The 18,429-nt window shown below is 48.5% G+C and overlaps 2 protein-coding genes across 2 annotated transcripts in view; one reads left to right on the top strand and one right to left on the bottom strand.

Moving 5' to 3' along the window:
* Positions 1–11,177, top strand: part of ORAI2 (ORAI calcium release-activated calcium modulator 2) — a 12,567-nt gene extending 1,390 nt beyond the window's left edge. The window contains exons 2-4 of the mRNA XM_014953144.1: positions 901–946; positions 3,088–3,328; positions 8,323–11,177. Of these exons, the coding sequence (XP_014808630.1) occupies positions 3,101–3,328; positions 8,323–8,868 (774 nt within the window). The 5' untranslated portion in view covers positions 901–946; positions 3,088–3,100 and the 3' untranslated portion in view covers positions 8,869–11,177. The remainder of the gene's footprint in view (positions 1–900; positions 947–3,087; positions 3,329–8,322) is intronic.
* A 4,949-nt stretch (positions 11,178–16,126) lies between these two features.
* Positions 16,127–18,429, bottom strand: part of ALKBH4 (alkB homolog 4, lysine demethylase) — a 3,622-nt gene continuing 1,319 nt past the window's right edge. The window contains exons 3-4 of the mRNA XM_014953030.1: positions 17,323–17,520; positions 16,127–16,844 (exon numbers count right to left, since the gene is read on the bottom strand). Coding sequence (XP_014808516.1) covers positions 16,203–16,844; positions 17,323–17,520 — 840 coding nt within the window. The 3' untranslated portion in view covers positions 16,127–16,202. The remainder of the gene's footprint in view (positions 16,845–17,322; positions 17,521–18,429) is intronic.

Genomic DNA, 18,429 nt, shown 5'->3' with positions numbered 1-18,429 from the left:
GGGGGGGGTTCCCCTTACTGCTGTAAGGAGGGGTGAGAGTGGGGGGTGTCACATCCTTCCTGGGCAGTGTGGCACCCCAGGGGTGCTGCTGGGGGGATCCCAAGCCTGAAGAGAATATGGGAAGGGGTCCCTCATAGCAAAGGGGGGCTGAGCTTGGGAGGCCCAGAGCAGCAGAAGCAGGGTGGGGGCTCTTGAAGGGAGAGAAAGGTGCTGGTACAAATATGGAGATCGGTCTCAGGTTTTGGGGCAGAAACCTGGGTCTGAGAGGGGTCTGGTGTCCCGAAGCTGGGCAGAGAAGCTGACAGTGCTGCTGAGACAGAGCTCTGTGGGCGATTACTCGGGGTGGGAGAGGGGTCTGTGTGTCTCAGCCCCGTCTGCTTCGTTCCCTGCTGTGAAGAAATCCCCCCACGTGGGCTTCCAGCTGCACGGGGGCGGCTGAGGCATAAGGCACGGGGAAGGCTTTCCCCACTTCACTGGCTGCTCCAAAGGACAGGGCTGGACAGATTAACAAAATCGATATGAGACAGGAATCGCAGAGAGATTTCTGCCTTGGGTGGTGTGAAACGCGGAGGGGTCAAACCCATCAGTGGTGCAACGGAAGTGAGTAAAGGCACAGCTGGGATGGGCTTGGCCAGAGCTGGCTGTTAGGCTGAGGAAGAGGTCTCCTAGGGAAATCCTGATTCTCCATCCAAAACTCAACAGCCCTGTGCGGTAAAACCCTGAGGGATACTTATTTCTGTAAGAGCCAAGTGTCCTAAACCTTTAACGTTGCAAGGCAGGACCGTGGAATCTCCAGAATAACTCTCCCCCTGATGCAGATAACTGGCTGGAAAGTATTCCCAGAGTAAAACTGCTTAAGATACAGTAAGTGTAAAATGCTTCTTTGGTCTTGTGTTGCAGCCCTCGGAGCCCTCCACCCAGTCCCTCCATGTCCATAGCCAGCAAGGTGAGTTTGCTGTCCTGTTACTGCTTGTTTGGGCTACGTTTGTGTTTATGGATTTGATTCTGAAGTTGTTTACTTATTTGGGAACAACTCTTGAGCTGCTCCAGAGTGAAAATTCATCCTTGTGGTATTTTTAGCTTATTTTTCTAAGGAAAGAAGCGGATGTGATTGGGTACTTTTGCTCTCCCTCTGTAACCTCTGAATTCGTCTTTTCAATGGAATTTGTCCCAGGGGTTGAAGTTTCCTACGTACCAAGTTCCTACGTGTTTTGTGAAAATAGTGGCAGGGTAGAGGCCCTCAGTGTCCCAACTATGGACAAAGCAAATAAATTCACCCCACACTGTATGTTGCAGAATCCACACAGGATGTTGTCACAGGAAACAGCTTCTGCTGCTCACAGAATGTCTCTGCTCCGATCCTCCCAGCAGCCTTGGGGAGAGATTGGTGGTTTTTTTCCCTACTTCTGTAAAAATAGGTGTTTCTTACCTTTTTCTGGAAACACAGAGCAAGTGAGGAGGTTTGTCCTTGTTACTCTGTTCTGGTTTTCATTGTCGTGTGAAAGTTCCTTTACTTTTGGTTTGTTTGTTTTTCTTTTTAATAATCTGAAAACTGCTGAGCAGTTCAGGAGCCATCCTGGCGTCCTCCAGGGGCTGTAATAGTGGCCTTGTCAAAACCTGCCCGGAAAAACAAGTCTTGTGCTCTTGCTGCCATCCTTATTATGTCTGAGGGGGCTGGAATCTGAAATCCCACCATGCCCAGGAGGGACAGACAACTCTTACGACCCTGCAGTGCTTTATTTGCTGCTGCAAAAGCTTTCTTACTGTGCCTGGAATGGCTCTGTTCCTTTTCAGTAGTAGCATTCGGAGATGTGGGCAGTTGATGTCCTTTTTATCTTTGCCACTTCCTCAAATCTCACAGCAAATGTGGGTTTATTAGCTGTCGCCGTGTGGCCCGAGCGGAGGGAGGGCTGGGTGGAGGCGGGGGGATGCGAGCAGGGCTGTGGGGCTCCTCTCAAGCCAACAGCGAGGTGCCTGTGACCTTGAGGTGTGGTGCTGGGACTAATTAGTACCACGCCGTGCGTGATTCCAGGCGGGCATCTCCTCCTCCTAGGAGCTGGTAAGTCATTTGAGAAATTTTTTCTCAAAGCATTTAGGGAATTCTGTTCCATCTCTGTGAATGGCGTGGAGGTCACCGGAGCTGGAGATCACCAGACCCATCCGGCAGCAGCCCAGCAATGGTGTGGTGTGGGCAGGGGGTGGCTTGGACCCCACACTTGTCTCTTCTCACAGCTGTGGCACCCAGTGCCTGAAACAGCTTTGCTGCTTTCTTACATCTTTCAGTGTAATCTCTTGAATCTGAAGATGCTGAAACTAGCTGGAAGGCGGCTCGCTTTTCCCCTTGGAATTGTCTTTTCCTTTCCCCCGTGCTAAGAGCTACCGGCGGAAGTAAGGGAGGAGGATTCTTCATCAGATGGGGCTGATAAGGGGTGTGTGAGCAGTTCAGGAAATTTAACTTCCCACTGCAGAAGGCCAGGAAGTTCATTTGTTAACCCTACACAGCGTTCAGCTCTGTGACTACCGGGGAAGTCTCGGGGAAGAACTGTGTCTGTCTGAGCTGAGCTATGATGAGCAATGGTTTAATCAGAAAAAAAAAAACCCAACTGGTTTCAAAAGAAAGAGCACAAAAACTCCCTGAACGTGCTCACTGGTGTTACTTTGGTACTCTAAGGAGATGCGTTTGGAGCCAATCCATGATGTGCTGTGAAATTAACTGTCAGCTTAAAATGAAATGGTGAGATGGGGGCCCTATTTCCAAAGCGTCTGTACGTAAAACAAATTAGTTACGAGCAAGGAGGAATTACAGGGGAAAGCCGAGATGCCAGCTTTGAAATGAAAAGCCAGATGCTGTGCAGCCTTTCCGAATCCCTGCTGGAGCAGCTCCTGGCTTTACCTGTGTAATCTTTCCTAGTTCTTAACAGTCATTTTTAGCAGTTAAGGGTGGTCCTTTCCCTGTTCTGTGCCTTGTGAGTGTGATGGTATTTTTCTACTGACTGAGGGTGACTTTATTTAAACCTAGCTTTTCTAGCAGTCGATGCTTGTCCTGTCTGCTGCCTCCTCCTGAACGTGATTATTTTGTTCCCTCAGCATTTCTCTCATCATGAGTGCTGAATTAAACGTGCCGGTGGATCCTTCCACTCCTGCTTGCTGCTCTGAACCTGGCACCAAAGGCATGGATTATCGGGACTGGGTGCGGCGCAGCTATCTGGAATTGGTCACATCAAACCACCACTCCGTTCAAGCCCTTTCCTGGAGAAAATTGTACCTGAGCCGAGCCAAACTGAAAGCTTCCAGCAGAACCTCTGCTCTGCTCTCTGGATTTGCAATGGTACGTGTACTTCGTAGCAACACTTTCTGAATCAGGAAGGTTTTGGTTCTCTAAAATCATCTATTAATCAGTGTTTTCCTCCCGGGAAGACGCAGGACATGCTGCTGTTTTCTGAAAAGGCAGGAGGCATCTGCCTTGGGGGCTTCTGCTTTGGCTGCTGCTGAAAAGTTTGAGGCTGGCTCTCTCAAGGATACATGAGCTGCATAACAGTCAACCCACGCACTCCCAAATCAGCCCTTTAAAATTACTAATCCCCTACCTGCAAGCGATCCAAAATGCTCCGCCAGCACTTTTTCAATGGTTGCTAAACAATACGGCACCTGGGCCCCGAGGCCATTCATCGCTGGCTGCCTTCGCGTGAGGTTGCGCTTGGGCGTGGAGCTCCTCCGGGCCCCTGCGGTCCCTGTGGTCCTGAACATTATCTTAATTTCTGGTGTGTGGTTTTTTTCAGGTCACGGCGTCTAAAATAAGGTGGAGGTTGGGTCACAGTCTGCCAGAGCGAAGTGTGCGTAGCGTGATCGGGGAGATCGTGTTATACGCTGAGGTGTGAGAAGAGGCCCCGCAGCTTCGGGCTCTGTAGCTTGAAGGCAGCCAAACCTGGTGTATTTTTGTCAGTGCTGCCTATTGGGGATAATCCCTGGTACTTGCTTTCCTCCCTGCACCACTTGGGTGTTATCTGGAAGCGATCTGCGTAGGTCAAAGCCATGTCAGGGAGCGAGGAAATAAACAAGGTGGAGACAGTCAGTGGTCCAGGGCCATGGTGTTAAGCAAAGCAGGGCCGTGGTGTGTCGGTGTGAGCCTCTCTGTCTCCCCTCTGCTACTGGCTTGTTGGGAGTGAGAATTGAAACCTGTTTTGGGGGAGGTTTCTGCTCAGGAAATGGGCAGGTCTGGGTGTTCCCGAGGTCTGTCAGCTGAACGCAGAGAGGCAGAGGGCAGCTCCTGGGTGAGCAGGAGGTGATGTGGAGGTGGTTCGTCCTGCAGCTCAGAAGCTGGGGAGAAAACAGATTTCACTGAATTTCACTGAATTTTTAGAGTTGGAAGGGACCCTAGAGATAATCTAGTCCAACTCCCCTGCTGAAGCAGGACCACCCAGAGCTTGTCAGAGCATGTTACTCAGGAGCAGCCAGGCGGGTCTTGAAAATCTCCAAAGAAGGGGACTCCACACCCTCCCTGGGCAGCCTGTCCCAGGGCTCTGCCACCCTCACCGTGAAAAAGTTCTCGGGAACTTTCTGGATAGCTTTCCTTGTTTTATTTTAGCTGCTTCTGATGCTTTTTCCTTCCCTGATCCCCCAGAGCGTGACTCATCTGTAACATGACAAGCCTGGGGTGACGAAGTTGGTGCCCCAAAGTGAAGCTGGAGAAACGTGAGCGGGGAGTGAAGTGGGAAGAGGCTGCAGGGGAGAGAGGGCACGTGGTCGCTTTGCGATTCTCTCCCCTCTCTGGCTGTGTGTGAGTGATGCTTGCAAAACCTTTTCACCCAGCTTCCCTTGGTTTGTAACCACACTGGCGTGCTGGAATGGCAGAAAGCACCTCCTCATTTGGAGAAAGTTGAGTGCTCTCCTGCAGATCTCTTTCCCTCCAAAGCTTTCTAACTCTCAAAAGCCGCTCGTGTGCTCACACTTTGTACCTCTGGGCTCCCCAAGTTCTGTGTTCATCACTTGTGACTCTTCTCTTTAACATGATGATTAAATGAACGTTTATTATTGTTGTGAACTCAACTATCTAGGCAGCATGGTTACAGGAGCAGGTGCTGGTGCTGGGGTGGGCTGTCGCTGGCATCACTGGGACTGGGGGGGGTTGCTTGCAGCCCACCCACACTGTGGGGCTGAGCTACCCATCTGAAAACAAAGCGTGCCTTCTCAACTCACACAACAGCAAGTTGCTGTAAGTCCTTGGCAAACACACAAAATTAACCGTTTGACTTCTCTTTAAAGTATTTAAAATGCAAGTCAAATAAATGCGTAGGTATAAATAGTGTTAATTATAATCACCAGCCTAACATAATAAGTATACTTGAAATCAGTACTTGTCGGAAATACAAATTTTTGCAGTAAGGAATTTTCTTTCTTAGCAAGCTTTTTCCCTGCTGATCATACTGGACCTTCCAGTGAAAGCTGGGGTATCCCTTCCTACCAGGTTATTTCTGCGCTGGTAATTTGGCAGGCAGGTATTTGCTACACGGATGTTTACTCTCCAATAAGAGCATCTATTTGGCTGTTGATGAAAGCAGAGGAGTTATTTAGAATTAAAGAGTTTCCTTGAAGCCCTGTGTGCATTTAACTATGTAAACAAATGTCATACAGGGCTTGGCTATTCCTTTATTTACTTCCCTGTCAGTGTGTTTGATTCAAGCCAGTTCCATATTGGCTGAAAATTATTACGAGCTGATGGATATTTAATCAACAGGCGGTGGCTTTGATCCAGCTCCTTCTGGACAGGCTGCAGAATAATGCGAACCTTCCTCGTTACTGTCTCTGGTATTTCTGGCAGAGTTGGGCAGATCAGGAGGCTGTGGGTCCTTTCCAGTGCCAGCTCTGTTTGGAAGTGGGCTGAGGGCTACTGCTTTTGTCCTAGGGACCCTAAAGATGGAAGAGATTTAGAGGGAGGTTAGGAAACCTCCTTAATAACTTTCCTGATGGAAATAAGAGCTATTACTGCTAATCAGTCTTCTCAATACTTGTCTAATTGCTACAGGATATGTATTTGATTTTAAAAAGCAAAACAAAACCCTGAGACATCTACTGGAGTGATTGTTCTTACAGGCTGCCAGACCATCTGTGGGAATGTAACGTGGTTTATGTTAAGCCATTTGTCATCCTTTTGCCTGATACTAGCTATCCTGGTCTAAATTTCTCAAGAAATCTTCCGTGTCCATCATCTTTGTTGTGGACAATCTGGGCTATACTGGTCTAAAAAAGCCCTATAATTGCATGTAATTTAATTGCAGTTTAATTCTAAAATGTGCTGAGTATCTGGTCCTTTAGAAAGCCTGTGGGTGTGGAGCTCAACAGGGTGGTTCTCAAACTTAAAATTAAGCCTATGCTGAAATACCCTGCGCCTCGGCGGAGTCCTCAGTGCCCTGCAAAGTCAAGCCCTTGGCTTGACTGGGAAGAGGTTAAAATAAAGGGGGCTGTTATCACGGAAGAGTATAATTGTATCAAACATGACATATTAATAGTTCTCCAGACTAAGCAGAGTATTTAATGATTTTTAAATGGGTTATGTCAGCTTGTCCTCTTTCTCTTATCCCGGTCAGAGGATGACGTGACAGTCTGTACGGGGTAAAGCCGTAAGAGCTCACTCACCTTTCCAGCACTTGTTCGAGTTAAATGAGCTGTTTTTTCTGCCTTGCTGCCCTATCTGGATTGTTGATGTTTTTTTCCTTGAAATACCTCTTACTGAGCCATCAGTCAGTGTTAAAAATTCATCACTTTGCACAGCTGAAGCTAGCCCTAGGGAATAGGTTAGTCTGGGAGGAAACATCCAATTAGCTGGAAAGTGCTGCTCATGCGAAGGATAACAAGTAGAAATTGATATGTTGACATCGGCCAGGCTTTCAGCTTTAATCTAAAGCTATAAATTGAACATGCAGGTACAATTCCTGTTCAGCTTGCTGAGTGCTATGTCTCTGGGTGTTACAGCACCCGATAATGAACAATATACCTGGAGCTCTTCGGGGCTGATAGGGTGAGACTGACAATCACAGCGCTGCGTAAGCTCATCGTGCAGAACAGGGCAGCAGAGAATAAGTCTGATCTCCTCCTCCTCCTCCTCGGATCGATGTAAGGGGAACTGCAGAGAGAGCATATGCAAGGCAATGTGTAATGTGTTTTAATTTACTAAATGGACCTTGCAATAGATGGTGAAGCCAAATCCCGCGTTGTTATTTTCTGTGCTCTTCACCAAGAACTACTGTAAACTGCAAACAGGAACCTTTAAAAAAAAAACCAAAACAAAACAGAAAAAAAAGTAAAACCACCACATGTGCATAATCGGAACAGTTCCTAGAGAGGAATATTTCATAGTTTTGTCTGCTGTTTTTGTGGCTTCTCTTAGCAAAAGGTGTCTGCAGTCCTTTCAGGGGTGGCACTGCACCGAAATACTATTTTACTTCCCAGTTAGGTTAAGTAATTTTACAAATTCTTACGCAAAACCAGTTAACAGGCCTGTACTAGGACTCCAGTTCTGATCTGAGGAAAGCCCCCTGCTCTCTTGCACTTATTCTGCTTGTTATGCTTTATTTGCTTAAAGAAAAAAGAGACAGCTTTAGAGACTTGCTATACGATAGCTCTTGTTGGGAGAAAACAGACTCCTGTCTGGGCTGCTGAGCACACCCATAAGCCAGTAGCAGTCTACTTCTGCTGAGTCCATTGGTAAGTTATTAGCTCTCAAGGGAGAAATTTGAGGATATAAATAACTCATATCTGGGCATATTTGTAATAAAAACGAACGTACAATGTTCTGAGAATAGAAGGCAGCTATTTTAACTGCGGAATTATGAAGTAGCTTGCGTGGTTCCCATGGGGGGGGTGGTAGTGAAACCTGCCTGGCCCCCGGCCAGAAGACCTGTTTGCTTTTGCTTTTTCTTTTACGCGCCCGAAGTCGAAACTTCCTGCGCGGCAGCCGCGAGTGAGGAGCGGAAGGAGAAGGCGTGAGGGGCTAGCAGGCTGTCAGCTGCCCCCGAGCTCCACGTGCTGTCTAACGTGCTCCTTCTGTTGTGTGTTGGGGTTTGATGCCGTTCGTATGGCTCACGGTTGTGAGGGGAGAGAATGTTATTTCAGAAAATTGCGCCTGAGCCGTTGGAAAGGCCAAGCTGCAGCCTCGTGTACGTCTTCCTGGGAAACAGAAATGATCCATCTAGGCTGCCATTCCAAAAAGCACTTGAGTGTGTACTTGACCTTAGGTGTTCTTCCTGAATGAAGGAAGATGAAAGCCTTGAAAAGAGGATAACTAGCAGCTGTTGACGAGCTTTTTGTTCCTTTTTCCCTCCCCAGGTTGCCATGGTGGAGGTGCAGCTGGAGGTGCAGTACAAGTACCCCCAGATGCTGCTGATCGCTTTCAGCGCCTGCACGACGGTGCTGGTGGCAGTTCATCTCTTTGCCCTTCTCATCAGCACCTGCATCCTGCCCAACGTGGAAGCAGTGAGCAACATCCACAACCTGAACTCCATCAGCGAGTCCCCCCACGAGCGCATGCACCCCTACATCGAGCTGGCGTGGGGCTTCTCCACCGTCCTGGGGATCCTCCTTTTCCTTGCAGAAGTCGTGCTTCTGTGCTGGATAAAATTCCTGCCCGTGGGCTCCATCCTGAAAAACGAGACCGCCAACGCCGAGAAGCCCAGCGGCCACGCAGGTTGGCAGTCGGCCTTGGTCTCCACCATCATCATGGTCCCAGTGGGTCTGATTTTTGTCGTCTTCACCATTCACTTCTACCGCTCGTTGGTGCGGCACAAAACGGAGCGCCACAACCGGGAGATCGAAGAGCTTCACAAACTGAAAGTGCAGTTAGACGGGCATGACAGAGGCATGCAGGTAGTGTGACAGGGAGGCAGAGGCTGCTTCCAGCACACCGAGGCTACGAGCAAAATCCCTGTTTGGCTAGTCGGTGAGATGCCCCACTGGTGGATTGTCTTGAGGCTTAAATATGTAAATGCTAATTGCCTGCCCTATATTGCTGTGGGTTCTAGCGCTGTTTCAGATGCCGGGGTTTCTGGCCCGTTTCTGGTCCTACACACTCGCAGACTTAAATCAACACTGCCGTGGAATTCAAGGTCAAAACTTGATCTACCTTAACTATGGTTCAGGTAGCCAAAAATCTGGGCTTTTTACAAATGCAATATTCCATTGCCAAAAGTCAAACTGCATCAGCTGTTCAAAACACCAGTGTGTGTGTGTGTGTAGGATCTGTCTTATGTGTCAGAACTCCTTGGCTGTTGGTGCAGCAGCAATTAACTGGCAGCTCGTTTCTAGAGCTGAGCTGGTTAATGAGGGTATCTGCAGCTGACTTGAGGACATCCAGGAAAGCACAATAGAAACTGTGAGTGTTGGTCACCTTTGTTCCAAAGCAAGTGTTCCATAAATACATAACCAGAAAGAAATCAGCCTTAGCTTTTATATTGTTTTTTTTTCTTCTTTTTTTTTCTTGCTATTCCTTACTATATTTTTACAGCTGGGGAGGTAGAATTTCGAATTGCAGGAGGCTGGGAAGTTCTGTTGTACTTTAGCATCTGTCACTTTAGGCTGAATGAATGCCAAGATCATGTATTTTTTCCCAATAAGAGGCAAAAGTGCCCAGGGAAGGCTTACAGGTGTTTTAGTTCTAACAAGGACATTCTTAAAACAGAACAGTGACAGGGAATTTAATGAGACAAAACTTTGAAGGACTAGAAAAGCAAGTTTCAAGGAGGTAAGGAGTGACAGCATATAGCATGTTGTAGAAATCTGTCGCGATGTTGTCTTCATTTATGTATTATTGCAGTGTCTTTGCCTGGTTTGCTGGAGAGAACAGTCCCCAGTCCTGCCTATTTCATCAGCTCTTTGGGTTTGGTTTTTTTTTTCTGTCAGCTGTAGCATTTCTCTGTCAAAAAAGAACGCTTCCTTCCCCCTCCACCAAAGCAGGCAACTTTTCTGGTGGAACCTGGAGCAGTGCTGGCGAGTCTGACGGGGCTGGATGCGGCGGGAGAGCTGTGTGCCATTAAAGAGCTATCGCCTTTCATTTGAGCTGGCTTTCTCTCTCAGCAGCAGAGAAAACGATACTTGCACGTCTGTATTGCTTAGCAAGGGAAGCCTGTAAATTCTGTAGCATCCTTGTGGGTGAAAACTCCCGGAAAAATGATTTTATGATTTATGGTAACTTCGCGGAGGGAAAAGAGTGGTTTGCAATCATCAGCTTTTTTTTAAGGGAAAGTGAGGCTTTCTGCCACACAGGGCTGAGAGGAGCATGAGCACGTTTTCTTGGCCCTGATCCTGTGCAGATTTCCTGCTCTGCACTCCCATGTTGCAGTTGCAGAGTGTCCCAGGCCTTATAGGTCTCTGAAATCATTAAGGATGTTTGTAATGTTCTATTTAACCCCGCTCCCTTATTCCACTGGGATTTGAGCAATCTAATGGCAGCGTATTACATGTCAGCTTCCCAGAACGGGGAGTACAGGCAAATCCCAGTGCAGCAGGGTGAGACTTATCCCTGTATTCCTCTCTGTCGAGGGCCTGGGGAACCCAACTCTCATCTCTCTTGTTTACATGCGCGTTCGAGCATCGCTGAACAAGTTGCTTAGCACTGTGTCTGTGGCTTTCATCTGTTGTTCTTGCCGCAGTTGGCATGTACCATATTGGCCGATGTGCAGCAAAGAAAATAGTCTTTGTGTGCTAAATGACTAGTCTGTACTTAGGCACATATGTGAAAAATCAGAAGTGTCCTCCAGGAAGTGGGTGGTCGTGAAATTCATACGATCTCCCCAGGAGTCTGCCCTCTCTCCCTCCTCTTTTTACCATAATAAAAATTAAAGGTTTATACAACAAAATCACAGCTGAGTTTTCTGCCAGTTATTACACACGTAGGCTCTTCTACCAACAAAATTTCTATTGTGAGGCCAGAGCCAGACCAGATAAGATGACTCTCTCCTCTGTACTTTGCAGTCTTCCTTTAACATCAGTAATAATAGGACTCTATGTAATGTGAAGCTCAAGGGGTTGAGGAAAGTATTGAGCCGTTTTTTGTAATTTAAAAATAAAAATTGAGCTTCACAGCGTGTACTCAGTGCTGTGAAAGCAATGCAGCTCGCTTGGAAACAGCCAGATCGTTCATTTAATTCTTTGCAAATATAATAAATTTCAGCAAATGGAGAAATGCAGCAGAAACTGTGCTTTGATTTTTGTAGAATAACTTGGTGAGGCTCTGGTGGGACTGGACTCCAGATAAGTCTCAAGACAGCGGATCAGTGACTGGAGTGCGATCGCAGGGAGGCTGAGGTACGCTTTGAGATGGTGTCCCGAGGGCAAATGCACTTAAAACAGAATAATAATGTGAATTCCCATCTTTGCTCTCAGCTTTGTTTTTTGTGTCTCTGGGCACTGAGCTCTCCCTTCCATGAGAACCCTGCGGGAGTACTTTTTGTCTCTGTTGTGTGGGATCTCTCCGGGTTACCCATCACCTTGGTGCTGGAACTCCTCTCCTCCTCCTTCCCCAACAACAGCATTTGCTTTTCTTGTCCCTGCCTCTCTTTCTCCACCTTGTTTACCTTTTCACTGCTGTTGGGTCCAGTGGAAAGATCTCCTGTGGCACCAGCCACGGTCGTTCATCCGTAAAGGAGCAGGGATGCTGTGCTTGTCCAGATGGATGTTTTCTGTGCTACAACGCCAGAGAAATCCTCCTTGCTTCTGCTGCTGCCCCCGTGGCCCTCAGCAGGATTCCCATCAGTCAAGCAGGGAGATGCCTGCCTTTCCACACCGTCGCTGGTGTCCCAGCGGGGCTGGCAGCACGCTGGGTCACAGCTGGGTTTGTCTGGCCACCTCCCTCCTGTGCTGTCACCTCTCTCTCATTCCTGGGGTGTCTGTCGTTCCTGGGATCTCCCGAGTTCCTGGTGGCTCCGTTCCTGCGATGCCACCACAAGGATGCTTCTCCCAGGAGTCGTATGCTTGGGCTGGGAGGTGTGTCCAGGATTTCCCCTGACATGTGCCAGCTTTCCATGTCAACCATGGGCCCTGGGGTGCTGCAGGTTGGGATGGCTCTTGCCCCCGTTCTCAGCTCCCTTGGGCTGTGACTCTCTGGACCAGTTCTTGCCTTGTTTGGGCCATTTCTCCAGTTTCTGTAGTGGGGCTCACCTTGACTTGCTGCAGGGGACGGCCACGATCTCACTCCAGAGCCCAGAGTCCTCTTTCAGATATTTTTTTGCACAGTTTTTCCCCGGCAGAAAAATGCCTCTGCAGGCTCCAGCAGCACTGGGAAGACCCTTCCTAAAGCAGGGAAAGGAGCTGTTGAGGACAGGGGTCCGGCCCTGCTTTGTGTCGTTCCTGGGGCACCTGGTTTAAGAGGCAACTCCTCTCTCTCCTTCCCTCGTTAGCAGGAGTCAAGACCGGGCACGAACGCGAGCCGGAGGGAGCAGTATCGGGTTCTCCCTTTGCTGTGGGTTAGTGGCAGCTCTGACTTTGCCAGCTCCCTATTTTTAACGTTGCCCTGGGGACAGCCCTGGCTCCGGTAGCTGCCGCCCCGTTGTCTCGGTGGATATGTGACTCTCGGGGAAGCTTTATGACCGGGGGGAGATGGAGAAGATGTTGGATTCGACCGTGTGGGGCCTGACCCACGTGATGGATGAAAGCGATACCGTGCGAGAGCCCGGGGTGGAGCGCGCGCTGCGGTAAGCGTTCAGCTATGTGGAAGTGTTTAGAGAGAGCTGGGGGGGTGGGTGCAGACACACAGCCAACATCCTTCGGGTCCCTGAGGCTGGGACTCAGCTCTGGTCACCCCAGCTTCCCACAGGGACAGCTCGGGGATGGGGGTGCAGGGTGCCTGGCTGTGGGATTGCTCACACTTCATGTCCTCCTCTTGCCTTTCCATGGGATTTCATAAGGTCCTTTTTCTTTCCCTGCCTTAAAACAGACAAAAGACCTTGGGACTTTCGCTGCTGCTGGACCTTCTTTATCCTCTTGTTGCATCTACTTTTAAGACAGCTTCCCCAATAACTCCCCCCCTGCCCCCAGCACGCCACAACCTTGAATTCAGGTCCTGGCACAACTGGGTCAGTGTGGTTATTTTCTGATTAACTTCTCGCAGGCTGTCTCCTCTGTGCCCGTTTCAGACAAAGGGGTTTCAGTAATTACTGCCTGGCTGAATTTGGAAAGCACCTCCAGCGATACCTGTGTCTCCAACGTGGGGTTCGCTAAGTGCTAAGGAGGAAAAAAAAAAATCTCTGTATTTTAGCTTTGCCTATTTTTGTTTTATCTCTGCATGAACAATATTTAATGTAGAACAATGTGTGTATCTCAGTTATTGTCCAGCTGCGTGACAGAAACTGGATAAACTTGCTCAGTTTTACGCTTCTGGCTGATTTCAGACTGGTTTTTTTTGAAAGGCAGATCAAGTCCTCCAGCATCCTCTATGGGTTAACTTGGGTTTTGCCTTTTTTTTTTTAAAAAAAAAAAAAAAGCTTGGTTAGATATTATCCTTCTCCTTTTTAAGTACACAAGTAGATAACAATTAGATGCACTTCCTTTTAATGAGGGCCTGTTTCTTGGCGTGTGTTTTACAAGTGCTAATCTTGGTTAAGGAGATAAACAACTGTGATAGGGATTCCTCTAACACGAAGATCATTAAAGTTTGTCTCACATTAGGAACACTAGCTGGAATTATATTTGAGAGCTAATTAATTAAGATTAAAACCTCTTTCTACTTTTCTCAGATTTCTGTGATACTGGAGAGTCCAAACCAATTGTTAAATGTTCTGCAACGCTGCGATTCTGGCTTCTTAGGAGAGAATGTACGTAAAGTTTTAGAAAGTAACACAGAACCGACGTGTGCAACTGCATTTTGGTCTCAGATGATGCCCAAGAGGCTGTTTAACAGATGAAAAGTGTCAAAAGAAAGACGTAACAATGACTGTGTAGTGAGTAGGTTACGTTTTGGGCTTCAAAACCATCTAGACAAAGCCCTCAGTTTTTGGCTCAGTATTTAATGATTTGCATTTTTTCACATTGAAGATACCAACTAGGAAGAGCTGGAATTTTCTGGCAAGAACAGCGTATTGCCGTATAGTTCGATCGAGGCAGAAAAAGTCAGCTAACAAATGCAGAGCACAAAACGAGCTAATATCTGTATCTTGTTATTGTGGCTGTGATTCATCGGAAGCCATCATCTGCTTTCACCGCAGAGAGAATGAAACAGCAGGTACGCGCGCAGAAAGTATTTTAATGGGCTGAGAGCACAATATCAATCTAAAAGGGAGCATTGGAAATAAGGGCCAAGCATTAATGGAAACGCTCCGTGGCCACAGTTTGCTGGGCAAAGAGCTGATTGCTGGAGAGGCTCTGCACTGAAAGGACGGTGAGGATACGGGCTCAAGGTTTGCTTTATCTGTGAAAGGGTTTCCTCCCGTTGTGTGGCTTTGTGCTGGGCCCCAGCCGTGTCCTCCTGCTTGGCCCAAGGTCCTCCGCTCCCATGGCAGCTCCTGGTGGCCTGTGTGGACATCACTGAGCCCCACGGACACCGGCGACGCAGTGGTGGTCGCGCCAGTCTGCCAGAAAAAGGTTAGAAACTGGTATTTTGAGAGCACGAGGTCCTGCTTTTGGGAGTGAGCTGGAGCGGTGGCAGATGATGAGTGATTTCCTGGGATAAAGCTCGTTTTGAGTGAGTGTGGCCAGCCTGTGGTATACTGGTTTGCAGTGGTGGGTTCCCATCAGAGATGGCACACGGTGACTGCCGAAACCATGGCTGGAGCACATCGGGGACGCTCGGCCATCGGTTTGGGGGAGGTCTGGGGTTCAGGGCTGCCCATGGGAGCCCCTCTCATGAATCCCTGTTGGAATTACCACGTAGATGTTCACAGCTTTTTAAATACTGGGCTAAACTGAAACAGCTACAAAGGACTGTAGTTTTATCTGTTAGCTGAAACCGATAAAAAAATAGCCTGATTCACCCAACGGATTTCTAGTGTTTTGTTGGGTGAAGAGCTCCCTCCCTCGTGCATCTCCATACAGTAAAACCTCTGCGTTGTGCCATGGAAGAACTTCCAGGGCAGAATCCAGCTGTGCAGGGATGCTGAAATCCCATGTATAAATTTCCAAATAATGAAATGTCCCCCTTTCCTTACCAACTAAAACCAGGCAGCGCTGTGTTTTACTGCTGGAGGTGTGACTGTGCTGAATGGTTGTGGTGACACAACTGTGTTTAATAAAGGCTCACACTTTTTCCGTGGCACAACTCCATTTTCAAGAGCACAGAAGTTTGTTCGGAGCAGACAGATGGCCTCAAATCAGCTTCTGCTACAAATGACTACTTGAATCTTAGGTACAAGGCATGACTCAAACCTGGCTGCTTGGAGGTGCCAAGAAAAAAAATGATAGCCGCCAGTGCCGCAGTCTGTTGCCCAGCTCCTTCCCCCAAATCAGCCTCCTGCTGCTGACAGTTGACAGCGGGGTTCAGAGATGACAAATGATCAGAAAATAACACAGTCTGTGCGAGTCCTTGCTCTGAACTCTGCCCAAGCTGTCGCTGCACCAGCGTCGGCATCGCCCCTCTGCTCGTGGGTCCCAGAAGATAGAGGTCACACACAGTATTTATGATTAAGCCTCCCTGTTAGAGCACCTCTCTTCAGCACAGGAATAATTACTTTAATTAGTTCTCAGTGTGTTGTGTTATCTGTGGAGAGGTGCTTGCTTACCCTCCTCCCCTGGAGAGCTGCTCTCTGAAGCGGGTGAGAAGACAGTTGTGTCCCTAGGGCCCAGCGCAGCGCTGAGAGCGGTGGGAGAGAACCCACTACAGGCCAGGAAAGGTTAAAATCTGCTGCAGGGCTTGGGCTGAAATCTGTGCCAAGGGCTGCTTGACACTCAGTTTAATGATTCTAAGTTTCTTCCTTGGTTTAATTTAAGTATTTTTTTTTGCGTGTGTTTTTTTCCACGATGCAGCTGATGAATACAACAGCTTATTTCTCACTTTTGCCTAAAAGCTCCCACTGCCCGGGAGATTTCACTGTCTTTGAAGCAACAAGCACCCCACCCCTCCCTCACCCTCTCTTATTTCTGTTTGTTAAATTTCTGTCTCTATACACACCCGGTTCCTTAACGCACGTGTCAGGAATACACCGAGTTGTACAAAATCCTGTGCTTTATTTTTCAAATTCGAATTTCCTAAACATAAAACGGCGCCGCCCGCTTCCTCTCGCTGATCACACGGGCCTTCCTTGGAAGGAGAGAGCTGTTTCTAGCAGTTCTTTACCCAGTTCCCCGTGCCTCCCGCCGGCGCTGAACTCCGCAGACAGCTCCCTGAAGGTGACACACACCCGGCGACCCTCTATGTGTTTGCGGTAAATGGCGTGTTTCCACTTGTACCGCGCGTCGCCGTGCAGCACCACCAGAGACCGCCGGGGTAAGTGGACGGCGACAGTCACCTCCTTACTCGGAACAAGCCACGGGGATAAAACGCGGTTGATTCCCTCCCCGTCTGAATTCTTGCAGGCTGACGTCTGTGTAAAAGGTCCAGGGGGACTTAATTCCCCATTCTCTTGACTGAAAGTGGGAAATAATTGGATAGTGTCCTCGGAATCACAAGACATGGATAACACGGTTTTTGAGAGCAAGTTTAAGCTAACCAGGCGCTCTCCCCAAAGCCACCAGTCATCAAAATGTGGGTCGATGGCAGAACCTCTTTCTGGCCTGTAGTCCAGGTTACATTGTTCAACAGGTAAGAAGCCGCCCAGCACGGGGCAGGCCTTCATTTGCGCCACAATCTTTTTACTGAAACTTGGCAAACCGGTAAAGCTGCCAGCTTTCAGCCTTTGTTTCTTGAAGTTCACTTTGGGTCCGTAGTCCTGTTGGAAAAGAAGAGGGTGGAAAAAGTTAGTGTTGGGGAAAAATCTAGGACGAGTCTTTTTGGAGGGGCTGTGATCCCCTCAAGGCTCACGGACAAGACTTTTGAGTTCTTTTCAACTTTTGAATTCTTTTCTCATCTCTTCCAGTGACCTGGTCACCAGGTTGCAAAAGGACTCAGAGAAGCTACATTAATTTACCTGGAGTTGGGTTTCTCACCAGTAAAATAAAAACAAGTTGAAAACCTCACTTATTTCACTTGGAGATTGTGTGAACTGCACCATCAAATACTGTTTGTTGCAACTATCATGTATTTTTGCAAGAAGCTGACTTTAACTGCAAGCAATTCTTGCAATTGATTTCAGGAAAAGCTTTCAAAGGAAAACGTTTAATGAAACATCTAAATATTTTGGGTTTTAACTGAAAACGGCTTTCCTTTTCCAGAGGGATCTAAGAACAGATGGGTTTCTCAAGTCAAACCTGTTTCTTTCGGCCAGACTGTGATGGTTTCCAGTCATCTCGATCCATCAGTTCAACTATCTCAGATTCTTCATCTTCGCTAATGAACTCCTCCGTCAGAAACACCCCTGGAAATGGAAATGCCCAGCCAGCGAATTCCGAGTGCTCATTTCCTTTAGCTAGGCCTGTTGCTGGACAGTAAGTGAAATTATCTTCTCCCTGTGGAAATAACAACGAAGGAGAAAAAAAGCAGTGAAGGGGGAAACTTATCAAGATAAGGTATTTCCATGATTTATTCCTGCAGCCCTGATGCTGCAGCATGAAAAGTCTCTGTACAGGATTCTTGTAGAGCTGAGAAATTTTCCAGCTGCTTTTGGGGAAACGTCCCTTCCCTGCTTTGTTTTTTTACAGCTCCAGCGTTACTGCGCCGCTTGCTCGAAGCCGCTTTTCTTTCCTAGTAATGTCTTTATCCGGCAAAGACGGGGAAGGAGAGATGATCCTCAGTGCCAAATGCGTGAGGAGATTAATGGTCGGTACTCCTCGGGCTGGCCGTAGAGATACGGTTTGTCATATCAATAAATGTTGAATGAAGAAAGTTGATAGAAATCGCTGAGGCCAAAAGGCTAAGCTGGTTTTGTTTGTTTTTTTTTGATTAATGTATGAAACTCGGGTAAGGCCTGGCTGGGCTTCGCTGGGTGCATCAGTAAGGTTATTTGGGCAAAGCCACACGGGCTCTTAAATCACAACTCTTTGCCCCATCCCTGGAGGTGTTCAGGGCCAGGTTGGACGGGGCTTGGAGCAGCCTGCTGTGGTGGGAGGTGGGTCGGGCAGGGGGGGGTCATCTTTGAGGTTCCCTCCAGCCCAAATCACCTCATGATGCTATGAAACACCCCGGGGAGACCATGCTTTGTCCCCGGCCTGGGCTCCCCCTCGGGGCCCAGCACCTCCACGGGCCCTACGGTCCCCTCTGGAGCCATTGGGGGGGTTCGGTCGCCCCCGAGTCCCCCGGCCGCCGGGCCCAGCCCGCCCTGAGGGGAACATGGCGGGCACCCCCCACCACCCCCGGCTCCGCCCCGCCGCCGGCCCGGCCCCGCCTCGCCGCCCCCTCCCCGGTACCTGCGGGGGCGG

This window comes from Calidris pugnax, unplaced genomic scaffold, assembly GCF_001431845.1.
Source record: "Calidris pugnax isolate Ruff unplaced genomic scaffold, ASM143184v1 scaffold133, whole genome shotgun sequence".
Classification (NCBI taxonomy): domain Eukaryota; kingdom Metazoa; phylum Chordata; class Aves; order Charadriiformes; family Scolopacidae; genus Calidris; species Calidris pugnax.
This window is presented reverse-complemented; position numbering and strand designations above follow the sequence as displayed.